Source organism: Salmo salar, chromosome ssa15, assembly GCF_905237065.1.
Source record: "Salmo salar chromosome ssa15, Ssal_v3.1, whole genome shotgun sequence".
Classification (NCBI taxonomy): domain Eukaryota; kingdom Metazoa; phylum Chordata; class Actinopteri; order Salmoniformes; family Salmonidae; genus Salmo; species Salmo salar.
This window is the reverse complement of record NC_059456.1, coordinates 64,388,015-64,406,623: the sequence shown is the minus strand read 5'-3', so window position 1 is coordinate 64,406,623 and position 18,609 is coordinate 64,388,015. Positions and strand designations below refer to the sequence as shown.

General features: G+C 39.9%; 3 protein-coding genes across 7 annotated transcripts in view; 2 read left to right on the top strand and 1 right to left on the bottom strand.

Moving 5' to 3' along the window:
• Positions 1–6,632, top strand: part of LOC100136520 (synapsin-2) — a 43,673-nt gene extending 37,041 nt beyond the window's left edge. The window contains exons 8-13 of the mRNA XM_014145457.2: positions 24–98; positions 430–532; positions 1,145–1,294; positions 1,934–1,994; positions 5,270–5,675; positions 5,860–6,632. Coding sequence (XP_014000932.1) covers positions 24–98; positions 430–532; positions 1,145–1,294; positions 1,934–1,994; positions 5,270–5,675; positions 5,860–5,992 — 928 coding nt within the window. The 3' untranslated portion in view covers positions 5,993–6,632. The remainder of the gene's footprint in view (positions 1–23; positions 99–429; positions 533–1,144; positions 1,295–1,933; positions 1,995–5,269; positions 5,676–5,859) is intronic.
• Positions 6,633–7,881: 1,249 nt separating this feature from the next.
• Positions 7,882–14,712, top strand: LOC100136393 (peroxisome proliferator activated receptor gamma). 3 transcript variants are annotated; one of them, NM_001123546.1, is given in 10 exon segments: positions 7,906–8,074; positions 9,691–10,080; positions 10,247–10,440; positions 10,727–10,865; positions 12,033–12,232; positions 12,769–13,246; positions 13,517–13,664; positions 13,667–13,676; positions 13,679–13,682; positions 13,685–14,471. In NM_001123546.1, coding segments are annotated over 9 exon segments (1,557 nt in total). In that variant the 5' UTR covers positions 7,906–8,074; positions 9,691–9,776; the 3' UTR covers positions 13,765–14,471.
• Positions 14,713–17,932: 3,220 nt separating this feature from the next.
• Positions 17,933–18,609, bottom strand: part of LOC106571905 (RAF proto-oncogene serine/threonine-protein kinase) — a 35,079-nt gene continuing 34,402 nt past the window's right edge. For all 3 annotated transcript variants that reach the window (XM_014145455.2, XM_014145454.2, XM_045695924.1), the window contains one exon: positions 17,933–18,609. This exon is cut by the window's right edge and continues 961 nt beyond it. The gene's annotated coding sequence lies outside the window, so the exon portion shown is untranslated.

Below are 18,609 nucleotides of genomic sequence, written 5' to 3'. Positions count from 1 at the left end.
AATGTCTGCCTCATCCATTATAGGAGGACCTCAATCTCTGGCAACTGGAAGACCAACACAGGCTCAGCCATGCTGGAACAAGTGGCCATGACTGACAGGTATGATTCCTGAACAACAGCAGTACAGCACCACTGATAATGCATCCATTCTAATAGGACAATACCAGACAATGCCCTGTCTCATTACTAGAGTCACGTAGCTCATTAAGAGACAATGTAAATGTCTGTATTGATCCGAGTTAGCACTCTGCATTGTGTTCTCTCTGAATGGTACACAACTGATAACAGCCATTTGAGTAATTGCATTGCTACATGCAAATCCTTTCTATTAAATAGCACCACACTTGTCCTTGACATGAATCTATTGACTGGGACACTATGTAAAAGACCACTTTGTGTGAGTATCTTATCCTTCTTCCCCTGTGATCAGGTACAAGCTGTGGGTTGACACCTGCTCAGTGATCTTCGGAGGGTTGGATATCTGTGCTGTCAAAGCCATTCATGGGAAGGATGGGAAAGATTACATCACTGAGGTATGAGCTTTATACATTTGGAGTATGTGTGAAAATATTTCAATATACAGTGCTTGACGTATTGCATGAATTTCTCATGCTGTATTACCTAATTATGTAGTTGCTATCTACACACCGACGCAGTTAAATATAATGAAAGATTCAACATCTTTGTTAATCAATGTTTTGATGTATTCCACATCCTTGTCAGGTCATTTTGAGTCTATCTGGTTGTTATGGGAACAGCAGCATACATATGATATGGTTAACTATATGTTCATGCTCACACAGACACACAGTTGCGAGGAGCACAGGGTCAAGCTGCAGTGCCCCTGGATGGAGAGCATGTTTTTGGGGTTAAGGGCCTTGCTCAAGGGCCCAACGGTAGAGGATTGTTTTTAGGATATGAACCCAGCAGTTCCTTTTTTTCCAATGCCTGTCCAAGATTCGAACAGGTGACCTTTTGGCTACAGGTCCAACTCCTTAGCTGCTGGGCTACCTATTTTCCCAGCCATTCAGTTTTCCCCTAATTTCAACTAAAAGTGACACGCAATCTATTGTCCACACTTCATAACCTACTCCACTTCCACCTTCTCTTCCTCTGGTAATAATACCATCTTCTGTGTGTGTCAGGTGGTGGGGTCCTCCATGCCACTGGTAGGAGAGCATCAGGCAGAGGACAGGCAGCTCATCACTGACATGGTGGTAGCCAAGATGAACCAGGCAGTAGGACGGACACCCACTGGGTCCCCTAACAGACCCACCACCATGCAGCCATCACAGGTATGGTGCGGTAGGCTACATACACCACTGTATGGGGAATATGATCAGTCAAAGTCTTACAGGAAGGCTTTTTAGGAAATCCGGTTTGAGAGCCTCCGCCTATATTAGAGTTTATTGTATTACAGGCATATCAAATCAAATGTTATTGGTCACATACACATATTTAGCAGATGTTATTGCAGGTGTAGTGAAATGCTTGTGTTCCTAGATCCAACAGTGAAGTAGTATCTAACAACTCACAACAATACACACAAATCTAAAAGTAAAAGAATGGAATTAAGAAATCTATAAATATTAGGACGAGCAATGTCAGAGTGGCATTGACTAAAATACAGTATATACATATGATGTGGGTCAAACAGTATGTAAACATTATTAAAGTGACTAGTGTTCCATTATTAAAGTGACCAGTGATTTCATGTCTATTTACATAGGGCAGCAGGTTGCGTATTACTGCCTCTTAGTAACTAGAGTATAGCTATATTTGTATAAAACCAATATTCCTGTTTAAAAAGTACGTTCTTTAAAGCAGAATTGTATCATAAGGACATAATGACTTCTGCATTAAAGAATGTTACTGTAGTGGACACTATTACTGTAGTGTCAATGGGAGTATCACTGTGTTTTGTGTGTTTGCAGAGTGGTGGCCAGAAGGACCTCGTGGTTGATCCCAAGACTGGCACTACACACCCTCCTCAAGGTTGTCTGCAGTACATTCTCGACTGTAATGGCGTTGCAGTGGGGCCAAAACCCGTCCAGGCCAACTGAGTAGCCCGCCAGAGAGGAAGTCTATCTAATATCGAAATGATGATGATATACATTAGCTGGACACAAAAGCAGGGAGGGTGTTGGGGAGAGACAGTAGACGAACTGAGATGTGGCTGGTATTAGTTTGGGCCAGAGTGTAGTGCTGGCCTGGACTGTGTTTTTCCTCTATGCAGTGTCAAGATGTACTGTTAACGTGTTTCCTTGTTGATTTAGTGTGCTTGTAACGGTCGCCTCTGTTTCTCTGTGGCCGTGGTTCTTTGGGGCTGTTGTTGACAGTGTAATAAGCAAATTGTGCCTACACTGAGTCCAGTGCTGCTGTGTGTGCCCAATGTTTGATTCAGTCATTATTCATTATTTGCCCTCCCTCTACCCCCCCAGCCCCCCCCACCCCATTTTGGTGTGTACTTTTAGATATTGTTCAAACTGTGGTTTGTCGTGCAGTTTGACGTTTGTGTATATGTCAATATGTACATGTTGGTGCGTATGACTGTAGTGGTAATTATTTTCATACCTATACTAATATAATAGATATTTATTTTGGTTTTGCATGAATGATATTAAGGCAGGTAACAGTATGTTTCTTTTCCTTCTCATTCTGGATGTTTCTTTAGTGATACCACTATTATTCTTTAGATCCAAACTATGGTCCCTGTGATTTATGCCTTGTGAATGTGTCATAATAACAAATGCATATTGTATAAGTTATACAAAATAGATGTATGCATAAAAAAACAAATGTTAGAGCCAAGAAAGCTGATGAGTACCTGCATACATACAGCCAGATCACTGCTCTATAAACTTTCATTCCATGCGTTGTTTGAAAGGACATGATATTTAGATTTGTCTTTGTCCATTATTAGCAGATAGCTTACCCATGAAGATACTTCCATCAGTGAATGTTGCTATAACAACCAATGCTTAGAAAGACAGTTCTTTGACAGTTTTATAACCTGTCCCTATGCTCAGAACACAGCCATAGCTGTTTTCATGTGTATGAGGACAAGCATATTAGATAACTTACACAATTACAATAGACTACTGTAAAAAACAAAAATCCTGTTGTTTTTATGGTAACTTACTGGCAGACAGTTACCTGTAAGTTACTGTAAAAAAAAAAAGTACAGTATGTTACTGTACCTGGCTGCCAGTAAATTACTGTAAAAACAACAGGATGTTATATAGTGTACAATTTTTTTTGCCTAATAATACATATTTGACTCATTATCACGCAGCACATATAATCACAGTCCCCCACTGTAAATATATGGGATTGGTTTGTGGCAGCTGCAGTTGTGATCGTGAGAGGAGAGATTTTATGTGATAGAGTTAGAGAGTAACTAACTATGATATATTCAAACGCTCTCATTCATTCCAATAATTAATATTCATTAACATACTTACTCTAGAGGTTTGTCTGGCAACTAGTAAGATTCCAGTAACAACCTTTGCCTCTTTGGCCAACGATTAATGTGTCAATCTTTTTATATATATATATATATATATATATATATATATATATATTTCAGGATGTAGTCAAATTAGTCCTGTCACTTTAAATTATGTTTTCAAGTCAAAAAACGAAACTGTGATTCAGTTAAATGGTCAACGTGTTACATAATATATCTGAAATATTAGGTATGAGGTTTCTGAATCTACCATACGCACACCGTCCGTGCAGAATATCAACAACCATATTGGTGTTGCCATGACAACAGTGATGGCGCTCTGTTTTGCAGTGATGATGTGCGTGGAGTTATGCTTATGTTACTGCCATTTAAGGATTCTTTGACATATTTGCCTTATACTCCTCTGTGTTAATGGAGAGTGCAATATATATGTTTTTAACTTTATATTCTTTATATTTTTATTACCAGATATTATTCCATAATTTATTCATACAGCTACATTCACAAGTGGGATACAAACATTTTTCCCATTAAAAACACCTGCATTAAGTAACAGTTAATAATGTAGAATCCATGCATGTCTCCTATTTGGTAAAATGGTCATTCTGTATAATTAATAATACAGCTATATCAACATCATTGTAAATGTGTGTCACATTCTAAAACACACTTTTGTTTGTTACTAACAGAATTGTACAAATGAACTATGTTAGCAAGCTCTATGTGCAATTTATTTTCCAACGTGTATGAAATGCCATTGTGTCTGTGCAGATAACCCAGAGAGTAACCCTGTAAAAAGCCTTACCTGTGGCTTTGTGTTTCGGTTTGTGGGGCAAACTGCCATGACTTTCCTATAAAAGGGAGGATAGAGTGGAGGTAACAAGGTCCTTAATAGTTGCATGGTGAGGTATTTGTTGTGTAACTAATTGATCAAAGGCGCTATTGTCAGTGGAAACTCAAAATCAGCCATCCTGCCCAGGTGAAACTCCTTTGTTGGCTTAGTTTTTCATACCGGCTGGGTTGCTTCTATTTGGGACCAGGGTTGCCCCCAACTGTTAAGTGTGTTCTCTTGGAACTAGTGTTGAATTGTTTGAAAGAATTCAGTACAGATAACAATACATTGTGGAAAAAAATTCCCCAACTGGATATTTTGCCCCTGTCACTGGCAATAAAGCTTCCTTTGCGGTATATGCTCAGTCTGTGTCGCCATATTTGTTATGGTTGTATAAAAAGACAATATCAACGAGCAAATCACCCTATATTGTGGCACTATGTACATACAGTAGCTAGAGAGACTCCTTAAAAATGTCAGTTTATAGAAATATATGTGGAGCAAGAAGATCAACAACAAACACAGGTGAAGCAAGGTCAGAAAACAATATCAATGTACTTATATTTTAAGACCCACTAATGATAGTTAAACTCTTTATCTAACATGTCATATTATTGAAGTGGAGAATCATTGAGCAAACTGATTGGTTGGTCAAAACCCCTCCATCTATACCCTCAAAGCATGTGCGCCCCACATTGCATTGCTTCTAATGCATGAGAGATAATGTATCTGCAGTATTGTAATATTGTATCCCCTCCTGCTTTGTGTGTCTTTATTTCGCAGCTTTTACTTCCTCCCTTGACCAGTGTCGATTTAGACTGTGTCTACTGTTTTTGTCAGATGGTTTGAGGGACAAAATTTCACGTACAACTGTGAAAAAATACAGACTCAAATTCAAAGACTTTCAATATCCTCTCTCCACAGCAAAAGTGTGATAATATCATAAAGTGTTTCTTGTACTAAAATTAGGGGGCCGGGTGGAACCCCAAAGTCCCAGGCCTGATCCAAAGTCAACTCCTAAAGCTTCTGCTAAGGACTCATGCCAGAGGCCTACCCCAACCACACAGCAGCCCCAGCCCCAGTCAGCGAGTCAGGGCAAGCCCAGACCAGGAGGCCTGAGGGCTCAACAAACACCTCCAGCACAGCCTGCCAAGCCTGCACCCCCAAGACAGCGCAACTCAGCGCCTCAGCTCCAACCCGAGTTCAAGGCACCTCCACAGGCCTCAGCCCTACCCCAGCCTGAGCCACTGGTCCAACCCCAAAATGAGCTAACGACTCAGGCACAACAGAAGGACCTGAGCCCTGAGCAGAGCCAGCCTCCAGTGGTAGAGCAGCCAACAGCAGAGGAAAAAGCACAGGCACATCCATCGCTGAAGTAAGAACACATTGGCAGCAACATTAAAAAAACATAGTTCCGACATAATTAAAAGGTTTATCCAAAAAGAAGAGCCCGTATCTAATAAATACAATGCTCTACAATCAGGTTGTGAGGTTATTTGTTCTGACAAAACCTTTGGCTTTCTACAGATTGTAATCAATTATTTTATTTTGTTTTCCAGTAAATCTCAGTCCCTGACCAATGCCTTTGGTCTGAAGGAAACATCCTTCTTTCGTACAGCCAGTGAAGACGTGGCCAAGGCCGAAACCATGCGCAACTTGAGGAAGTCTTTTGCAAGTCTGTTCTCTGACTAGACGCAGTGTGGGTTGAATAACCCTGCAACAGAGGGAATGAAAAATGAGGTACCGAAACCAGTCTCTGTGTCATCAACTTCACATAGTGTTACAGTAACCTCATTCCTGTTTATCTAGATACATACGTACTGTGCATGCTATATCATTACAGTACTACAATTAATGGTATGACTTCTTGAGATGCAAGTCGAGAGATGTAAAGTTTGTGTTGATCATGCAGTAGTGTGGGAATCACTGTTGGGCAGAAGAGCATCAAACCATCTGTATTGTGCATTTATGACTTTTGAATGTTGTAGCTTTATTGTAAATGTGTTTAATAGCTTCAATGTGTACGGTCTGACATTAGCATAAGGAGATTACAACACTCATTTAAAGTCTCTCCTATTTTGACATATGCTCTCAAATCACTAATTGACTAAACTAACTGCATGTTTCTACAGAGACGGGAATCCATAGCCATAATTTACTAATGCCTGGTTATCTGTGTCGACATAAACTGTTCAATCTGGAGTTCTATTTTAGTGGTATTGTTATAGGCATTTGGCTTTGTTTGTAGACATTATTGTTGACATGATTATATCCACTGATGGTTTCTGCAGTCCTACAACTCTTAATAAAGTTACCATGCATCAATAAGCAATGTGACTCTAGAGGGCCTACTCATTCTCTGCATTAGAAATGCAGATGTAACCCATGGAATTATATTTCTTGAGTTTAAAATTAATAGGTTACACTTGTATTATTAACCCCTAAAAAAGGCAACATATGTTTTGCTTAAAAGCACCAAATTGGTAATGATTGCAAAGCCTTTTGTAACCCAAGTAAGTGGTTTAAAATCCCTAAAATAAGCATATATTTGAAAAATGTCACACATTTATAGTCAAATATGATGTTTCAAAATACAGTCTCCATGAATTGTGTACAGATCCTTGAGACATGGGGCCGTGCATTATCATGCTGACACGAGGTGATGTCGGCGGATGAATGGCACGACAATGGGCCTTAGGATCTCGTCATGGTATCTCTGTGCATTCAAATTGCCATTGATAAAACGCAATTGTGTTCATTGTCCGTGGCTTATGCCTGCCCATATCATAACCCCACCGCCACCATTGGGTACTTGTTCACAATGTTGACATCAGCAAACCGCTCGCCCACGCGACTCCATACACGTGGTCTGTGGTTGAGACGCTGGTTGGACATACTGCCAAATTCTCTAAAATGAAGTTGGAGGCGGCTTATGGTAGTGAAATTAACATTGAATTCTCTGGCAACAGCTCTGGTGGACATTCCTGCAGTCATCATTGCACGCTCTCTCAGAACTTCCCACATCTGTGGCATTGTGTTGTGTGACAAACCTGCACATTTTAGAGTGGCGTTTTATTGTCCCCACCACAAGGTGCACCGTCTTGATATGCCACACCTGTCTGGTGTATGGATTATCTTGGCAAAGGAGAAATGTACACTAACAGGGATGTAAACAAATTTGTGTACAAAACTTGAGAGAAATACGCATTTCTTTGCATATTGAAAATCTTTTATTTCAGCTCATGAAACATAGGACAAACACTTTACATGTTGCATTTATATATTTTTTCAGGGTAATTTCTTGACAAAGTTAAATCATTTCAGAAGGATAAAACATTTGTTTAGAAATTATGACATTTCTTTTACCCATTTGTGTCAAAATGGACCCCTGATGGCCTATGGATTTCTGTGTACTGCTTCACACCTTATGAGAATCAAATAATCTCATTGTACTCTTCCAGCGTACCTATAAAATCAGATAATCACTCTTTGAGCAACAGGTTTGTCTCCAGTGTTCCGTGAAGTATGATTCCAAAGTCCGACCCGCAAATGGATGGGGGAAGGGAAGTATGCAGGCTGTAAACTGGGCGAGGGGAACTTCTGTCATTCAGATACTGGCCATATGACTCACATGCAACCTGCAGAGCCCTGGCCTATAATTCTGCAACAACGGGATCAAGAAAAAGGAAGAAAAATTGCGGAATATGTGAATGAAGCTGTACAAGTGCGTGGTGAAGCGTTATAAGGCTATTTTTGTATAGAAGACAAGGACAGGTAGGCTAGGCTATATCAGCCTTGAAAAATTCTGATACGTGAGAATGTAGACTGCTTGGCTCAGGCTAAAGGTGAACAAGTGAAACTGATGTCTGACAATGCTTTGCATAAACTGATACTGGTCTTAGATCGATCAAAGGCTTTAATTTATTTCATTTGACAATTTATCTAGACCTATTTGCATTGGCATAAAAAAAACATTGCTGGATTATAATACGGATTTACGGTGTGAATTTAAATGTTAACTTTGTCTGTAATTCAAACTAGAAAAAGGCTACTGTCAACTTTTGACAGTTTGACAAAGATGTCATTTATTTCAATTCATGTTACAATTTTATTTTATTGTATAATCGAGACCTCTATATGATCGCCATAATTCAGGTGTTTCCTAGTTTACCAACTTCTAACACACTAACTATTGAAATCAGTCCACTTTGGTAACTAGACTATTCCACAGGACATTGTCAGTCTTCTGTTTAGGTATGTGTAGATCATTTATCATCATTATGATGCACACGCGCACACACACACACACGTTTGTTATACTATCCTTGTGGGGACGACCAAACAATTGATTCCCATTCAAAATCCTATTTTCCATAACCCTGACCTTAACCCCTAACCCTTATTCCTAAACCTAACCCCTAACCCTAATTCTAACCCTAACCTTAATTGTAACCCTAAACATAACCCCTAAGCCTAAAATATCCTTTTTCCTTGTAGATACTGGCAAAATGTCCTCACTGTTGGTTCCCACAAGGATAGTAAAACCAAAAAACACACACTTTTTATTGCACACAGCACAGGTTTGAGCATGTGCAAGACCTATTTGAGCCTGTTAGAGGTTGTAATTAGGTCTTGTCTATTAGAAAATAAAACTACTACAATGAGCATTTGATGCGTCACACTGAAAGCCTGGCCCTTTCCCCACAAATGTATAATCAAATTATGCATTGCCTCTTGATTTATGGCCAATGACACCCATTAAAGTTTTCTCATGACTTTTGAAAGACAATAGCTACATATAACAGAAAGGCAATTTATCATCCTACAATCAGAGATGTTTTATTGAATCATATCTCGATTTCTGCAGAGAGAGAGAGAGAGAAAGAGTAGTTAGACCTGTCTTTCTTTGAGTTGAAGAGGGCATGCCCATATTGACCTGTCTCTACTAATGCATCTAAAGATCTGTCTGTGCGTTCTGTAAAAGAGGAGAAATGTTATTAGTGTCTAAGATATTCTTACTGTCCCGCTGAAATCATACAGAAGGGTGAGTTTACTTACAGTGGAGCTGAGAGTTCCTACCAGGAGGCGGATTAGTTAGTTTTCACTATCTGTTAAGCACTACTGTAAGCTCAATGAAACCATTCCTAAATTGCATTCCTGTGTTTGCCCTGAATCTAATGTACAATACATAACCAGATCCATATCAGCGTGAATGTAGAATTAGTCCAGTTCGATTTCTTAGTTTTAACAGGCTAAAGTTACAGTACAGTTACAACGGCGGTGGTAATGAATGGTTTTCCTTTTCGGGTGTCTCCTTGATAGCTTTATTTATAGTGAATGGAGATAGTTATACTGTTGGATGACCTTTTTCTTTTAACACTGCTGTCTAGTGTCTTCTTATCCAGAGATGGTGGACACACGGAGAGCAGCGTGGTCCTTGCTGAGTTTTGGGCTGGGCACGTTGGACTTGGTAGAGATGGACAACAAGATGAATAGTTTTGACATGAAGACCCTATCGACGCTGGACTACCCTTATCTCCCCTCTCTAGAGTACAGCCACAACAGTCCCCACCACCACCACAGCCCAGACAGAAGCCACTCATGCAACCACAGCCCAGACAGAAGCCACTCATTTAACCACAGCCCAGACAGAAGCCACTCATTTAACCACAGCCCAGACAGAAACCACTCATTTAACCACAGCCCAGACAGAAGCCACTCATTTAACCACAGCCCAGACAGAAGCCACTCATACAACGACACATACAGCGTGTATCAAGGTAAGTCTACTGTAAGGGATTGTCAATAAATCTGTAATTTCCTACAACTAAAAGTGTAATAACTTAATTATCTATCCACATCAATTGAATGTTGTGTTAAAGCAATTGCCACACATTTTGAATGACACTCTTTCCTTTTGCCTTCGATGTTATGTATATTGTTTAGGTTCAGTAAACGATAAGCCCTTATCGCCTTCTCAGTCTAGCGACTGTAGCATTGTCAGCCTGTCCAGACCCCGGCCTCACTCCAATCCCCCTACTTACACAGACGCCAGCTCTCTGCTCAATATTGACTGTAGAGTGTGTGGGGACAAGGCCTCAGGCTTCCACTATGGCGTCCATGTCTGTGAGGGCTGCAAGGTAGGACTGAGACCTACCTCCTTTGGTTCTGTTGGCTTGTCAATATGTATGATTATTGTGAATGCTTGGAGGTATAGAAATGTCTTGCTATGTAACCTCCATGGGGCCATATTGGTAAGGACTTAACCCTGAAACATAAACACGCACCCTGGCACTTGGATTAATGTAAAGCTCATGGTTTTACATTGTTTACATTCCTTTCAACAACAAAAAATCCTGTAAAATAATTATAGCCAACTGCTGCTGTAGGATTCTACAATCAACATGTTCTCTGCCTTTCTCTCAGGGATTCTTCCGCAGAACCGTGCGGTTAAAACTGGTGTATGACCACTGTGATCTGCACTGTCGGATTCACAAAAAGAGCCGGAATAAGTGCCAGTACTGTCGCTTTCAGAAATGTCTGCTTGTGGGAATGTCACATGATGGTAAGCCACCACATTGTTATGTAAAAAAATCTACAAAGATTTGTAAGGGTCATGATTTGTCATACATGATAACGCCAAAGCTGTGCGTTATGTAGGGGTTTTTGGCTTCTCCAATTCCTTTTGCCTAAAGCTCATATAATTTTTTGCTTGTCTTGCGTTAAATTTGGAAGAGATAGATAGCAACCATAAGCACATTCCTGTCCGTCTGTCTTAGCTGGTCACATGATGTGTTTGAACATTGCATTTGATGTGCTTTTAAATATAGCCTACTTATGTTGGGCAAATCAGATAAAAATGCAATTTCATCCTCTTTGTATGTCAGTGGTATGCAGTCAGACCACAATCTCAGCGACAGCTTGCTATTGGTGATTTATATGTTAGTTTGTATAACAGTGATCTTTGTACTCTTTTAGTACCTGTGATGGGATAACTGCTGGCAGACACACCAAAGCTCTCAGGAGATGTTGTCATGTCGTTCTGACGTTTCTTGTTTTTAATTTGTGTACTTGCTACTGCACTGTTAGAGCTGTTAACGCAAGCATTTCACTGAACCTGCTATAACACCTGCAAATCTGTGTAAACTCAGATTTGATTTGTCATCAGTTGACATTGCTCGGTTACACAATATGTGCGCGCAACTTTGTCTCAGCTCATCCATATAATGGCGAGGAATTATCACATTTTTGTTCAGTTAAATATTTGTGGTGTAATCATTCATTAATTAAGACAGATAATGTGGCTATGACATAAAATGCTTAGACAGATGGGCTGGGCTCCAAATGGAGACCATGAGAACTATTGTAAAAGTTCATAAGTCCTTCTGCAACAGTATTTATTATACAATCACAATCTGAGTAACGCCCACTCACAAATGGGGTGACAGGGTTAGTTGTCCTATTTGATAACACTTATTTAATGTCAAGGGTGTTACACATATTCAGTATGAACTGTTTCAACAGCAGTTGTCTGTCTGAAAAGGGCCTTTAGACTTTGGAAAGTTTTCTACACAGTGGGATGAAGTATAGTCCTTCTTTAGCCAACCTATTTGTCATTGTCTTGTTTGGCCAGGCAGTGTTGTTAGCATTGTTCAATACAGAAAGCGTCTGACTGGCACCCAGGCTAGAATGTAATGCACTAACTGTAAACCTCCCTGATGCCCCCATGCAGCCATCCGCTTCGGCCGGATGCCCCAAGTGGAGAGAGAGAAGCTGCTGCAGGCTGAGTTTATGGATGTGGAACCCAGGAACCCAGAGTCAGCGGACCTGAGAGCCCTGTCCAGACAGTTGTGTCTGTCCTACCACAGACACTTTCCCCTGACCAAGAGCAAGGCCAAGGCCATCCTCTCTGGAAAGACCCACGGAAACTCAGTAAGGGCCCAATTGTTACTTGAGATACTGTACATGCACACACAGTGTTACATGAATTATGCATTGATGTCAATGGGAAATTTGTGAGATCAATCAGAACAGACCCATTGAAAGCCACTTCACCTCTCGCTCTCTCTCACACACACACTCAAACACACACACCAGACATTTGGTTCTATTTATTTGAATATCACAGTTTTTGGTAGATCCACTCTGTCCTGATTTACTGGTAGCAAAATATCAAAGTACTATAGGAAGCAGTAATATTGGGTCATGCCAGTTTGTCTAAGAGGAAATAACTAATAGACCGTTATTTATATTTTAGAGAAACAGATTGATTTTTGGTTCTCAAGGAAACAAACATAAAAGTCAGGATTTTAATTTCCCTTTTATTTCCTAGTTAGATTAACCCCTTGTGCACCAAGCAAGGTGCCTAATACTGAATCACTACTAAGTGCCAAGAGAATGAATGGCAATGGATGGAAATGCTTCTTCACATAGTTAATTACCGATGGGATGAATCTCTTTTCTTCCAGCCGTTTGTCATCCATGACATGAAGTCTCTGACGGCGGGTCAGTACTTTATAAACTGTAGACAGCTCCCAGTACTGGAGCGCCAGAGGTCCGTCCTGCCCCCTGAGGAGCCTGCTGAGGAGCTGGAGCTCTCCGTCTTCCGCCGCATCCAGTTCCGCTCCGCCGAGGCCGTACAAGAGGTCACAGAGTTCACCAAGAGCATCCCTGGGTTCACAGAGCTGGACATGAACGACCAGGTGATCCTGCTGAAGTATGGGGTCATCGAGGTCATGACAACCATGCTGGCGCCGCTCATGAACAAGGACGGCACACTGTTTGCCTACGGGCAGATCTTCATGACCCGAGAGTTCCTCAAGAGCCTGAGGAAGCCCTTCTGTGAGATGATGGAGCCCAAGTTTGAGTTTGCGGCAAAGTTCAACTTGCTGGAGCTGGACGATAGTGATATGGCGCTCTTCTTCGCCGTCATCATCCTCAGTGGAGGTGATTGTTTTTCAGTTTTACATTTATGCATTTATATGCAAGATCTGCAAGATTTGCTTTTTTATTGCTCAGAGATGACTTGACTGGGCTTGAGACCAAATATCACATAATGGTGTCCTCATTTCAATTGAACTTGGACTTTGCTCATCAGGTAGATCATTATAACTTCAGATCATTTGCTGTATACTGTTTGTCCAATCTTCCTCTATTTCCCTCTCCCACTCGCCACTCTCCGGTGACTAACCTTGACCATGTTGTACTCTACTCTAGACCGTCCAGGCCTGGTGAACGTGAAGCCCATCGAGGACCTCCAGGAGACAGTGCTGCAGGCCCTGGAGCTGCAGTTGAAGACCATCCACCCAGACTGCCCCCAGCTGTTCGCCAAGCTACTGCAGAAGATGACCGACCTGCGGCAGCTGGTGGCCAACCACGTCCGCCACATCCACCTGCTCAAGAAGCAGGAGCTGCAGATGTGTCTGCACCCCCTACTGCAGGAGATCATGAGAGACCTGTACTAAAGTAGTGGGGGACTCAGTTTAACAGCTATGAAGAAAAGAAGACTGCTCACTGTGATATATACAGTAGTACAGTATTATCCCAATTGTGATTACTATAACAATGAGTAGACCCTTATAGATCTTTAATTAGCCTGGTCCTAGACCTGTTTGTGCTTTAGTCAACTCCTCTGTGGCTTGTATGTCATAACAACAATAGTCACTGAGACCAGGCTATTCTTCATCAGGTTCTCAATGAAACCGACTGTCTGACTTCAGAAGTGACCTCCATGACAAGACACGCGCTGCCGCTCCGCTGAACCCTCTGTTTGATATTCAGTAAGGGGAAAGATTGGTTTCTCGGAAGGGTCTTTGAACTGTACCACATTGTGAATTATTCATTACAGAGCTTCTCACCATCTCGTTGTTGTTGCAGATATTCAGTCTTCTGCTGGGCTTTTTAATTAAAGAGATGAAAGGAGAAATACTTTTAATTGCAGGGCATTCATTGGAGCATTCTACAATAAAATAAAGCCTGGCTAAAGGTGTAATATATTGTGAAAACAACGTGTTATCTTAATACATTTTGTTAATGATACCGATTTGTAAGAATAACAATAATAACTTCATTTGTATAGCGCTGTATCATAAAATAATAAAATCAAAGTACTAAAAAAGAAAAAAGGAGAATGAAAAAATATAGCTAATTAAAATAATTTGTTATATACAGTACATTGAGTCTCCTTGTCTTTGAATCATTCTATAAGGGTTAGATGAATGTGAAAACATCTATTAGTTTCCATTTCCTCAACATGACCCTCTCTAAACATGTCAGTATATAATGGATCAATCTTTTTGCCTAACATAGTATATAACATGTACTACCATGGACAAATATCCTGAGTTATTTATAATGACCTGTATAAGCAATACTAAAATCCTCTCTAATAAATACATAAAAGTATAGTTCAATGTTGCCATCTGCTGGTGAATATATTGCACATTCTGTTGCTTGATGATGTTATGCAATGTCATGATATACCACTGTTGCTGACACATGGTGAAATGTTCCAGCACTTATGTTAGGGTGACTTGAATGACTTTATGATTATTGCTATACATAGTGTAGTTTATCTACAATGAGATATGGCATGGTTAAAATACTTTAGTTTAGTCAAAACATAATTGGGGAAATGGTACAATAGAGTGGTCCTTTGTAGCTCAGTTGGTAGAGCATGGCGTTTGTAACATTAGGGTAGTGGGTTTGATTCCAGGGAACACCCGTAATGAATCGGTATGTAAGTTGCTTTGGATGAAAGCATTTGCTCAATGACATATATTATATTGCTTCCGTGAACTAATATTGTGCATTACAGGAAGTAGACCTGCAGTACACACTTATCTACAGTGTTATAAGTGTCTATCTTTTGAATATTTATTTAAATGTAGATGCCAAAAAAACAGGATTTTGTATGCCTTGTCTCGTCTGTTTCTGTGTTCAGGCACCGGGAACATGCATTTTGATTGACAGCTTTTGTTTTGAGTGAATCCAGTCTTTATATGGTTCATCCTTGAGCTGTATTTGGTATTTGTTTGTATTGTTTGTTAGTTCTCCTTTCAGGGAACCAGGAAGGACATTAGCTCCAGGGATCAAACACCCTACTGGGCTTGACATGAGCTACTGTCAACCATGCCCACAGCTGTTTTCTGTCTCGGTGGACACCTGTGCTCTGCAGATTAGATGCTGTGTCTCCTCCAGCATGGCTCTGTGTACTGTGTCTGTGTTAGCGTGCATGTGTGTGTTTTTAAAGGGATATCTGCACATGGGTTGCACACGGGCTTTGTTGTATGTGCAAGAGGAAGACCTGTATACTTTTGTTTGTAGATATTGAATAATGTAGCCGACTTAAATCCCCCTGGATTTGCTACAGCACCCACTGTGTGAAGAGGTTGAATCTGCTGCATGTGTAAAAGCTACGTAGACAGCAACATGATCACAGCATGCCGCCAGGTGGAGCTCTTGTCACCATAGGGCCAGATCAGAGTTTGCTCTTTGTATTCTATTGCTTGTCTTATTTTTAGCAGTCTCTGTGGCCTGTCAGAAAGCAGAAATAGAACAGTTAAACACACAGATAGCAAAACTCCACAGAAATAGAAGCCAAGAGGCCAGCCGATAAAGAATGCTTTGGTCTTGCGTTTCACAACTTTCGATGACACCATGGCTATTTTTCCCTTCCCTTTTTTGAGACAAATGATTCAGAAAGATAAAATAAATCACATTACTAATTGCAAAAGCTAGCTAGCTGGAGCAATGGCCAGGTAAGTAACGCTGGAGTCACACCGCTTTTACTTTGAAACCGCTAGAACACGTTTCCTACGGCAGCCCTTCCTTACTACGCCCCCACCGTGTCTGTTCATTAATTCAATCTTGTGGACGACATAGAAAATTCATTAACGTAATCAAAATGATTATCCGTCTTCGTTGTTTAAGTTTGGATACTGATTGAACAAAGCGTACACGGATCCTAACGCTTATGCCGTGTCACCAATCTATGGAGCGATTTCAGTGCCAACATAAATTGTATTTGAATTCCATAATTTAGAATGTGTATTTGGATATTGAATTTGAATGAAATACTTTGATGTACAATAATGTGTGATGCACAAATGTAATCATTGTATTCATAAATTGAACTTTTCATGATTTTAAATTGAATTGAATGAACATACAAATTCAATATTTATATGTTGAGTTTCAATATGGTAAATATTGAAATCATTGTCTGTTTATCAAGTTGATCAAAGTTTTATATATTCAACTTCTCAGATGCATTCAGATTCAGCTTCTCTAAATTCAGATTCCAAACCAGAGACAACATCCTGGTACATTACCAGCCAGGAAATATAGAGAACAGATCAAATCAAATGCTGTCTTGGTAAACGGAAGCTTCTGGTGGGTTCTGAAGCCAATGTGGCATGTTGAATTTTTTTCTTCCTATGGTCTGAATACTTATGTAAATAAAGTATTTCTGTTTTTAATTTTTAATAAATTAGCAAAAAATCTTAAAACCTGTTTTTGTTTTGTCATTATGGAGTATTGTGTGTAGTTTTATGAGGAAAACATTTAATTTAATCAATTTTAGAATCAGGCTGTAACGTAACAAAATGTGTAAAAAGTCAAGGGGTCTGAATATTTTCCGAATGCACTGTATACAAAAACAATAGAAAATCGAATCTGAATGCATCTGAGAAGTTGAATATATGAAAGATTGATCAACTTGAAAATATAGTTTGTAAACTTAAACTTGTAGACAATGAATGCAATATTTACCATATTGAAACTGAATGAATAAATATTGAATTTGAATGTTCAATAAATCGCAATATTCATTCAATAAAGTTTCAAATCATGAAATACAAGTAAAATGTATGAATTCAATAAACAGTATGTGCATTACAAATAAATAAAACATGTTTTATTCAAATTCAATATCTAGATACAAATTCAACATTTAATTCAAATACTATTTCTGCTGGCACTGAAATCGTTCCATATCAAATCCCCTCAGTTAGGTCTGATAACCAACTGAGATGCTGGCTGGGCTGACTGAGGCCAGGCTAGATTAAAAAAACAGAGACATCATTATAGAACACAAAAACATAATGTCTATGACTGCATTAGTTGTGTGGATGTTTATAGGGCAGTTTAGCACATAAGAAGACACTTCAACTAAAGTGTTACCCAATAGCTTTGTTGAGATGTGTTATCATTTAATCCCATCTCTCCACCAAGTGTGTCTTTCTCCTGTCTCAGGTAGGCTGTTTTTCCAGTGGGCTTGCCAATAGCTGTGGAGCACCTAGTGCCATTGCCCAATGGCGGAATCTCCTAGTGGCGTGTCTGGACTGGATCCACGGTGTGATTGCACCACACAGCTACTGCAACAGCAAACATTGCACCCAGCCACAAAGTCTTGCACATGTATGGGATCCTACTGAGAGGCAGTGCACAGAGAGAGGCAGCAGGGAGTTTAATGGTGGAGATCAGTGTCTCAACATCTGGAACCGTTAAGATTAAAACAAGCACTTGAGAGCAGACAAAATAAGTGTCAGCTAACCATCTGAGGCCCCACTAGTCAGCAACTTTTGCCAGTCAGTAGCAACAAAGAATGGAAGGTTTTGAACACTTCTGCAATTTAGTTAAACTTAATTTTATTAAAATAACCTGGAATAAACAACATTCTCACCACGTTTACAATAAAATGTTTAACCTCCTGAAAGAGACATGGCAGACAAAATGCTAATTAGATGTAAAATATTTTTCTACATATTAAAGAGAACTGCCTAATATCCAGCTTGTGATGGTTTATCCAAAGAGAAGGCTGATTCAAATGTGTAGGTAACTACTGATAAGAACTCTCAGCAAAGCCATTAACCAATCACATGGACCGTAGAAATAGTCATCGCTTTAGTTAAAATGTGCACAAAAAAAAAAGTCTTCCTCAATCACTCATGCGTGACAGACTGACAAACTATATTTTTCCAGAATAAAAAAAAAAAGAATTAAAGCATGAAGATGAAGACACTGATAATCATTTAATATCTCTATCTGATTTAAGACAATGTACAATCAAATAATCCTAAGAAAACAACGGATTGCATCACACTGTTTTTTTTAATAAGAATCATCCTAGGTGAGGTTGTGCAGGGTCTTTGTCTAGGCTTCATCTCCTCTTCAGGGAGGTCAGCTTAGAGAAACTATTCTTCATAATAAACCAAGGCAGTCAGTCCCTGTCAGTCAGACAGAAAGGTGTGCTTCACAGCACAGAGATAAGAGAGCTATTTACTGCTCTCTCGCATGCGGTTCCTTCA

Bases quoted from the DNA above. Each gene is read 5' to 3' on its own strand.
- LOC100136393 (XM_014145412.2), top strand. The intron at 10,441-10,726 runs GTAGGACTGAGA...CCTTTCTCTCAG, and splicing joins ATGTCTGTGAGGGCTGCAAG to GGATTCTTCCGCAGAACCGT. The intron at 12,233-12,768 runs GTAAGGGCCCAA...CTTTTCTTCCAG, and splicing joins GAAAGACCCACGGAAACTCA to CCGTTTGTCATCCATGACAT.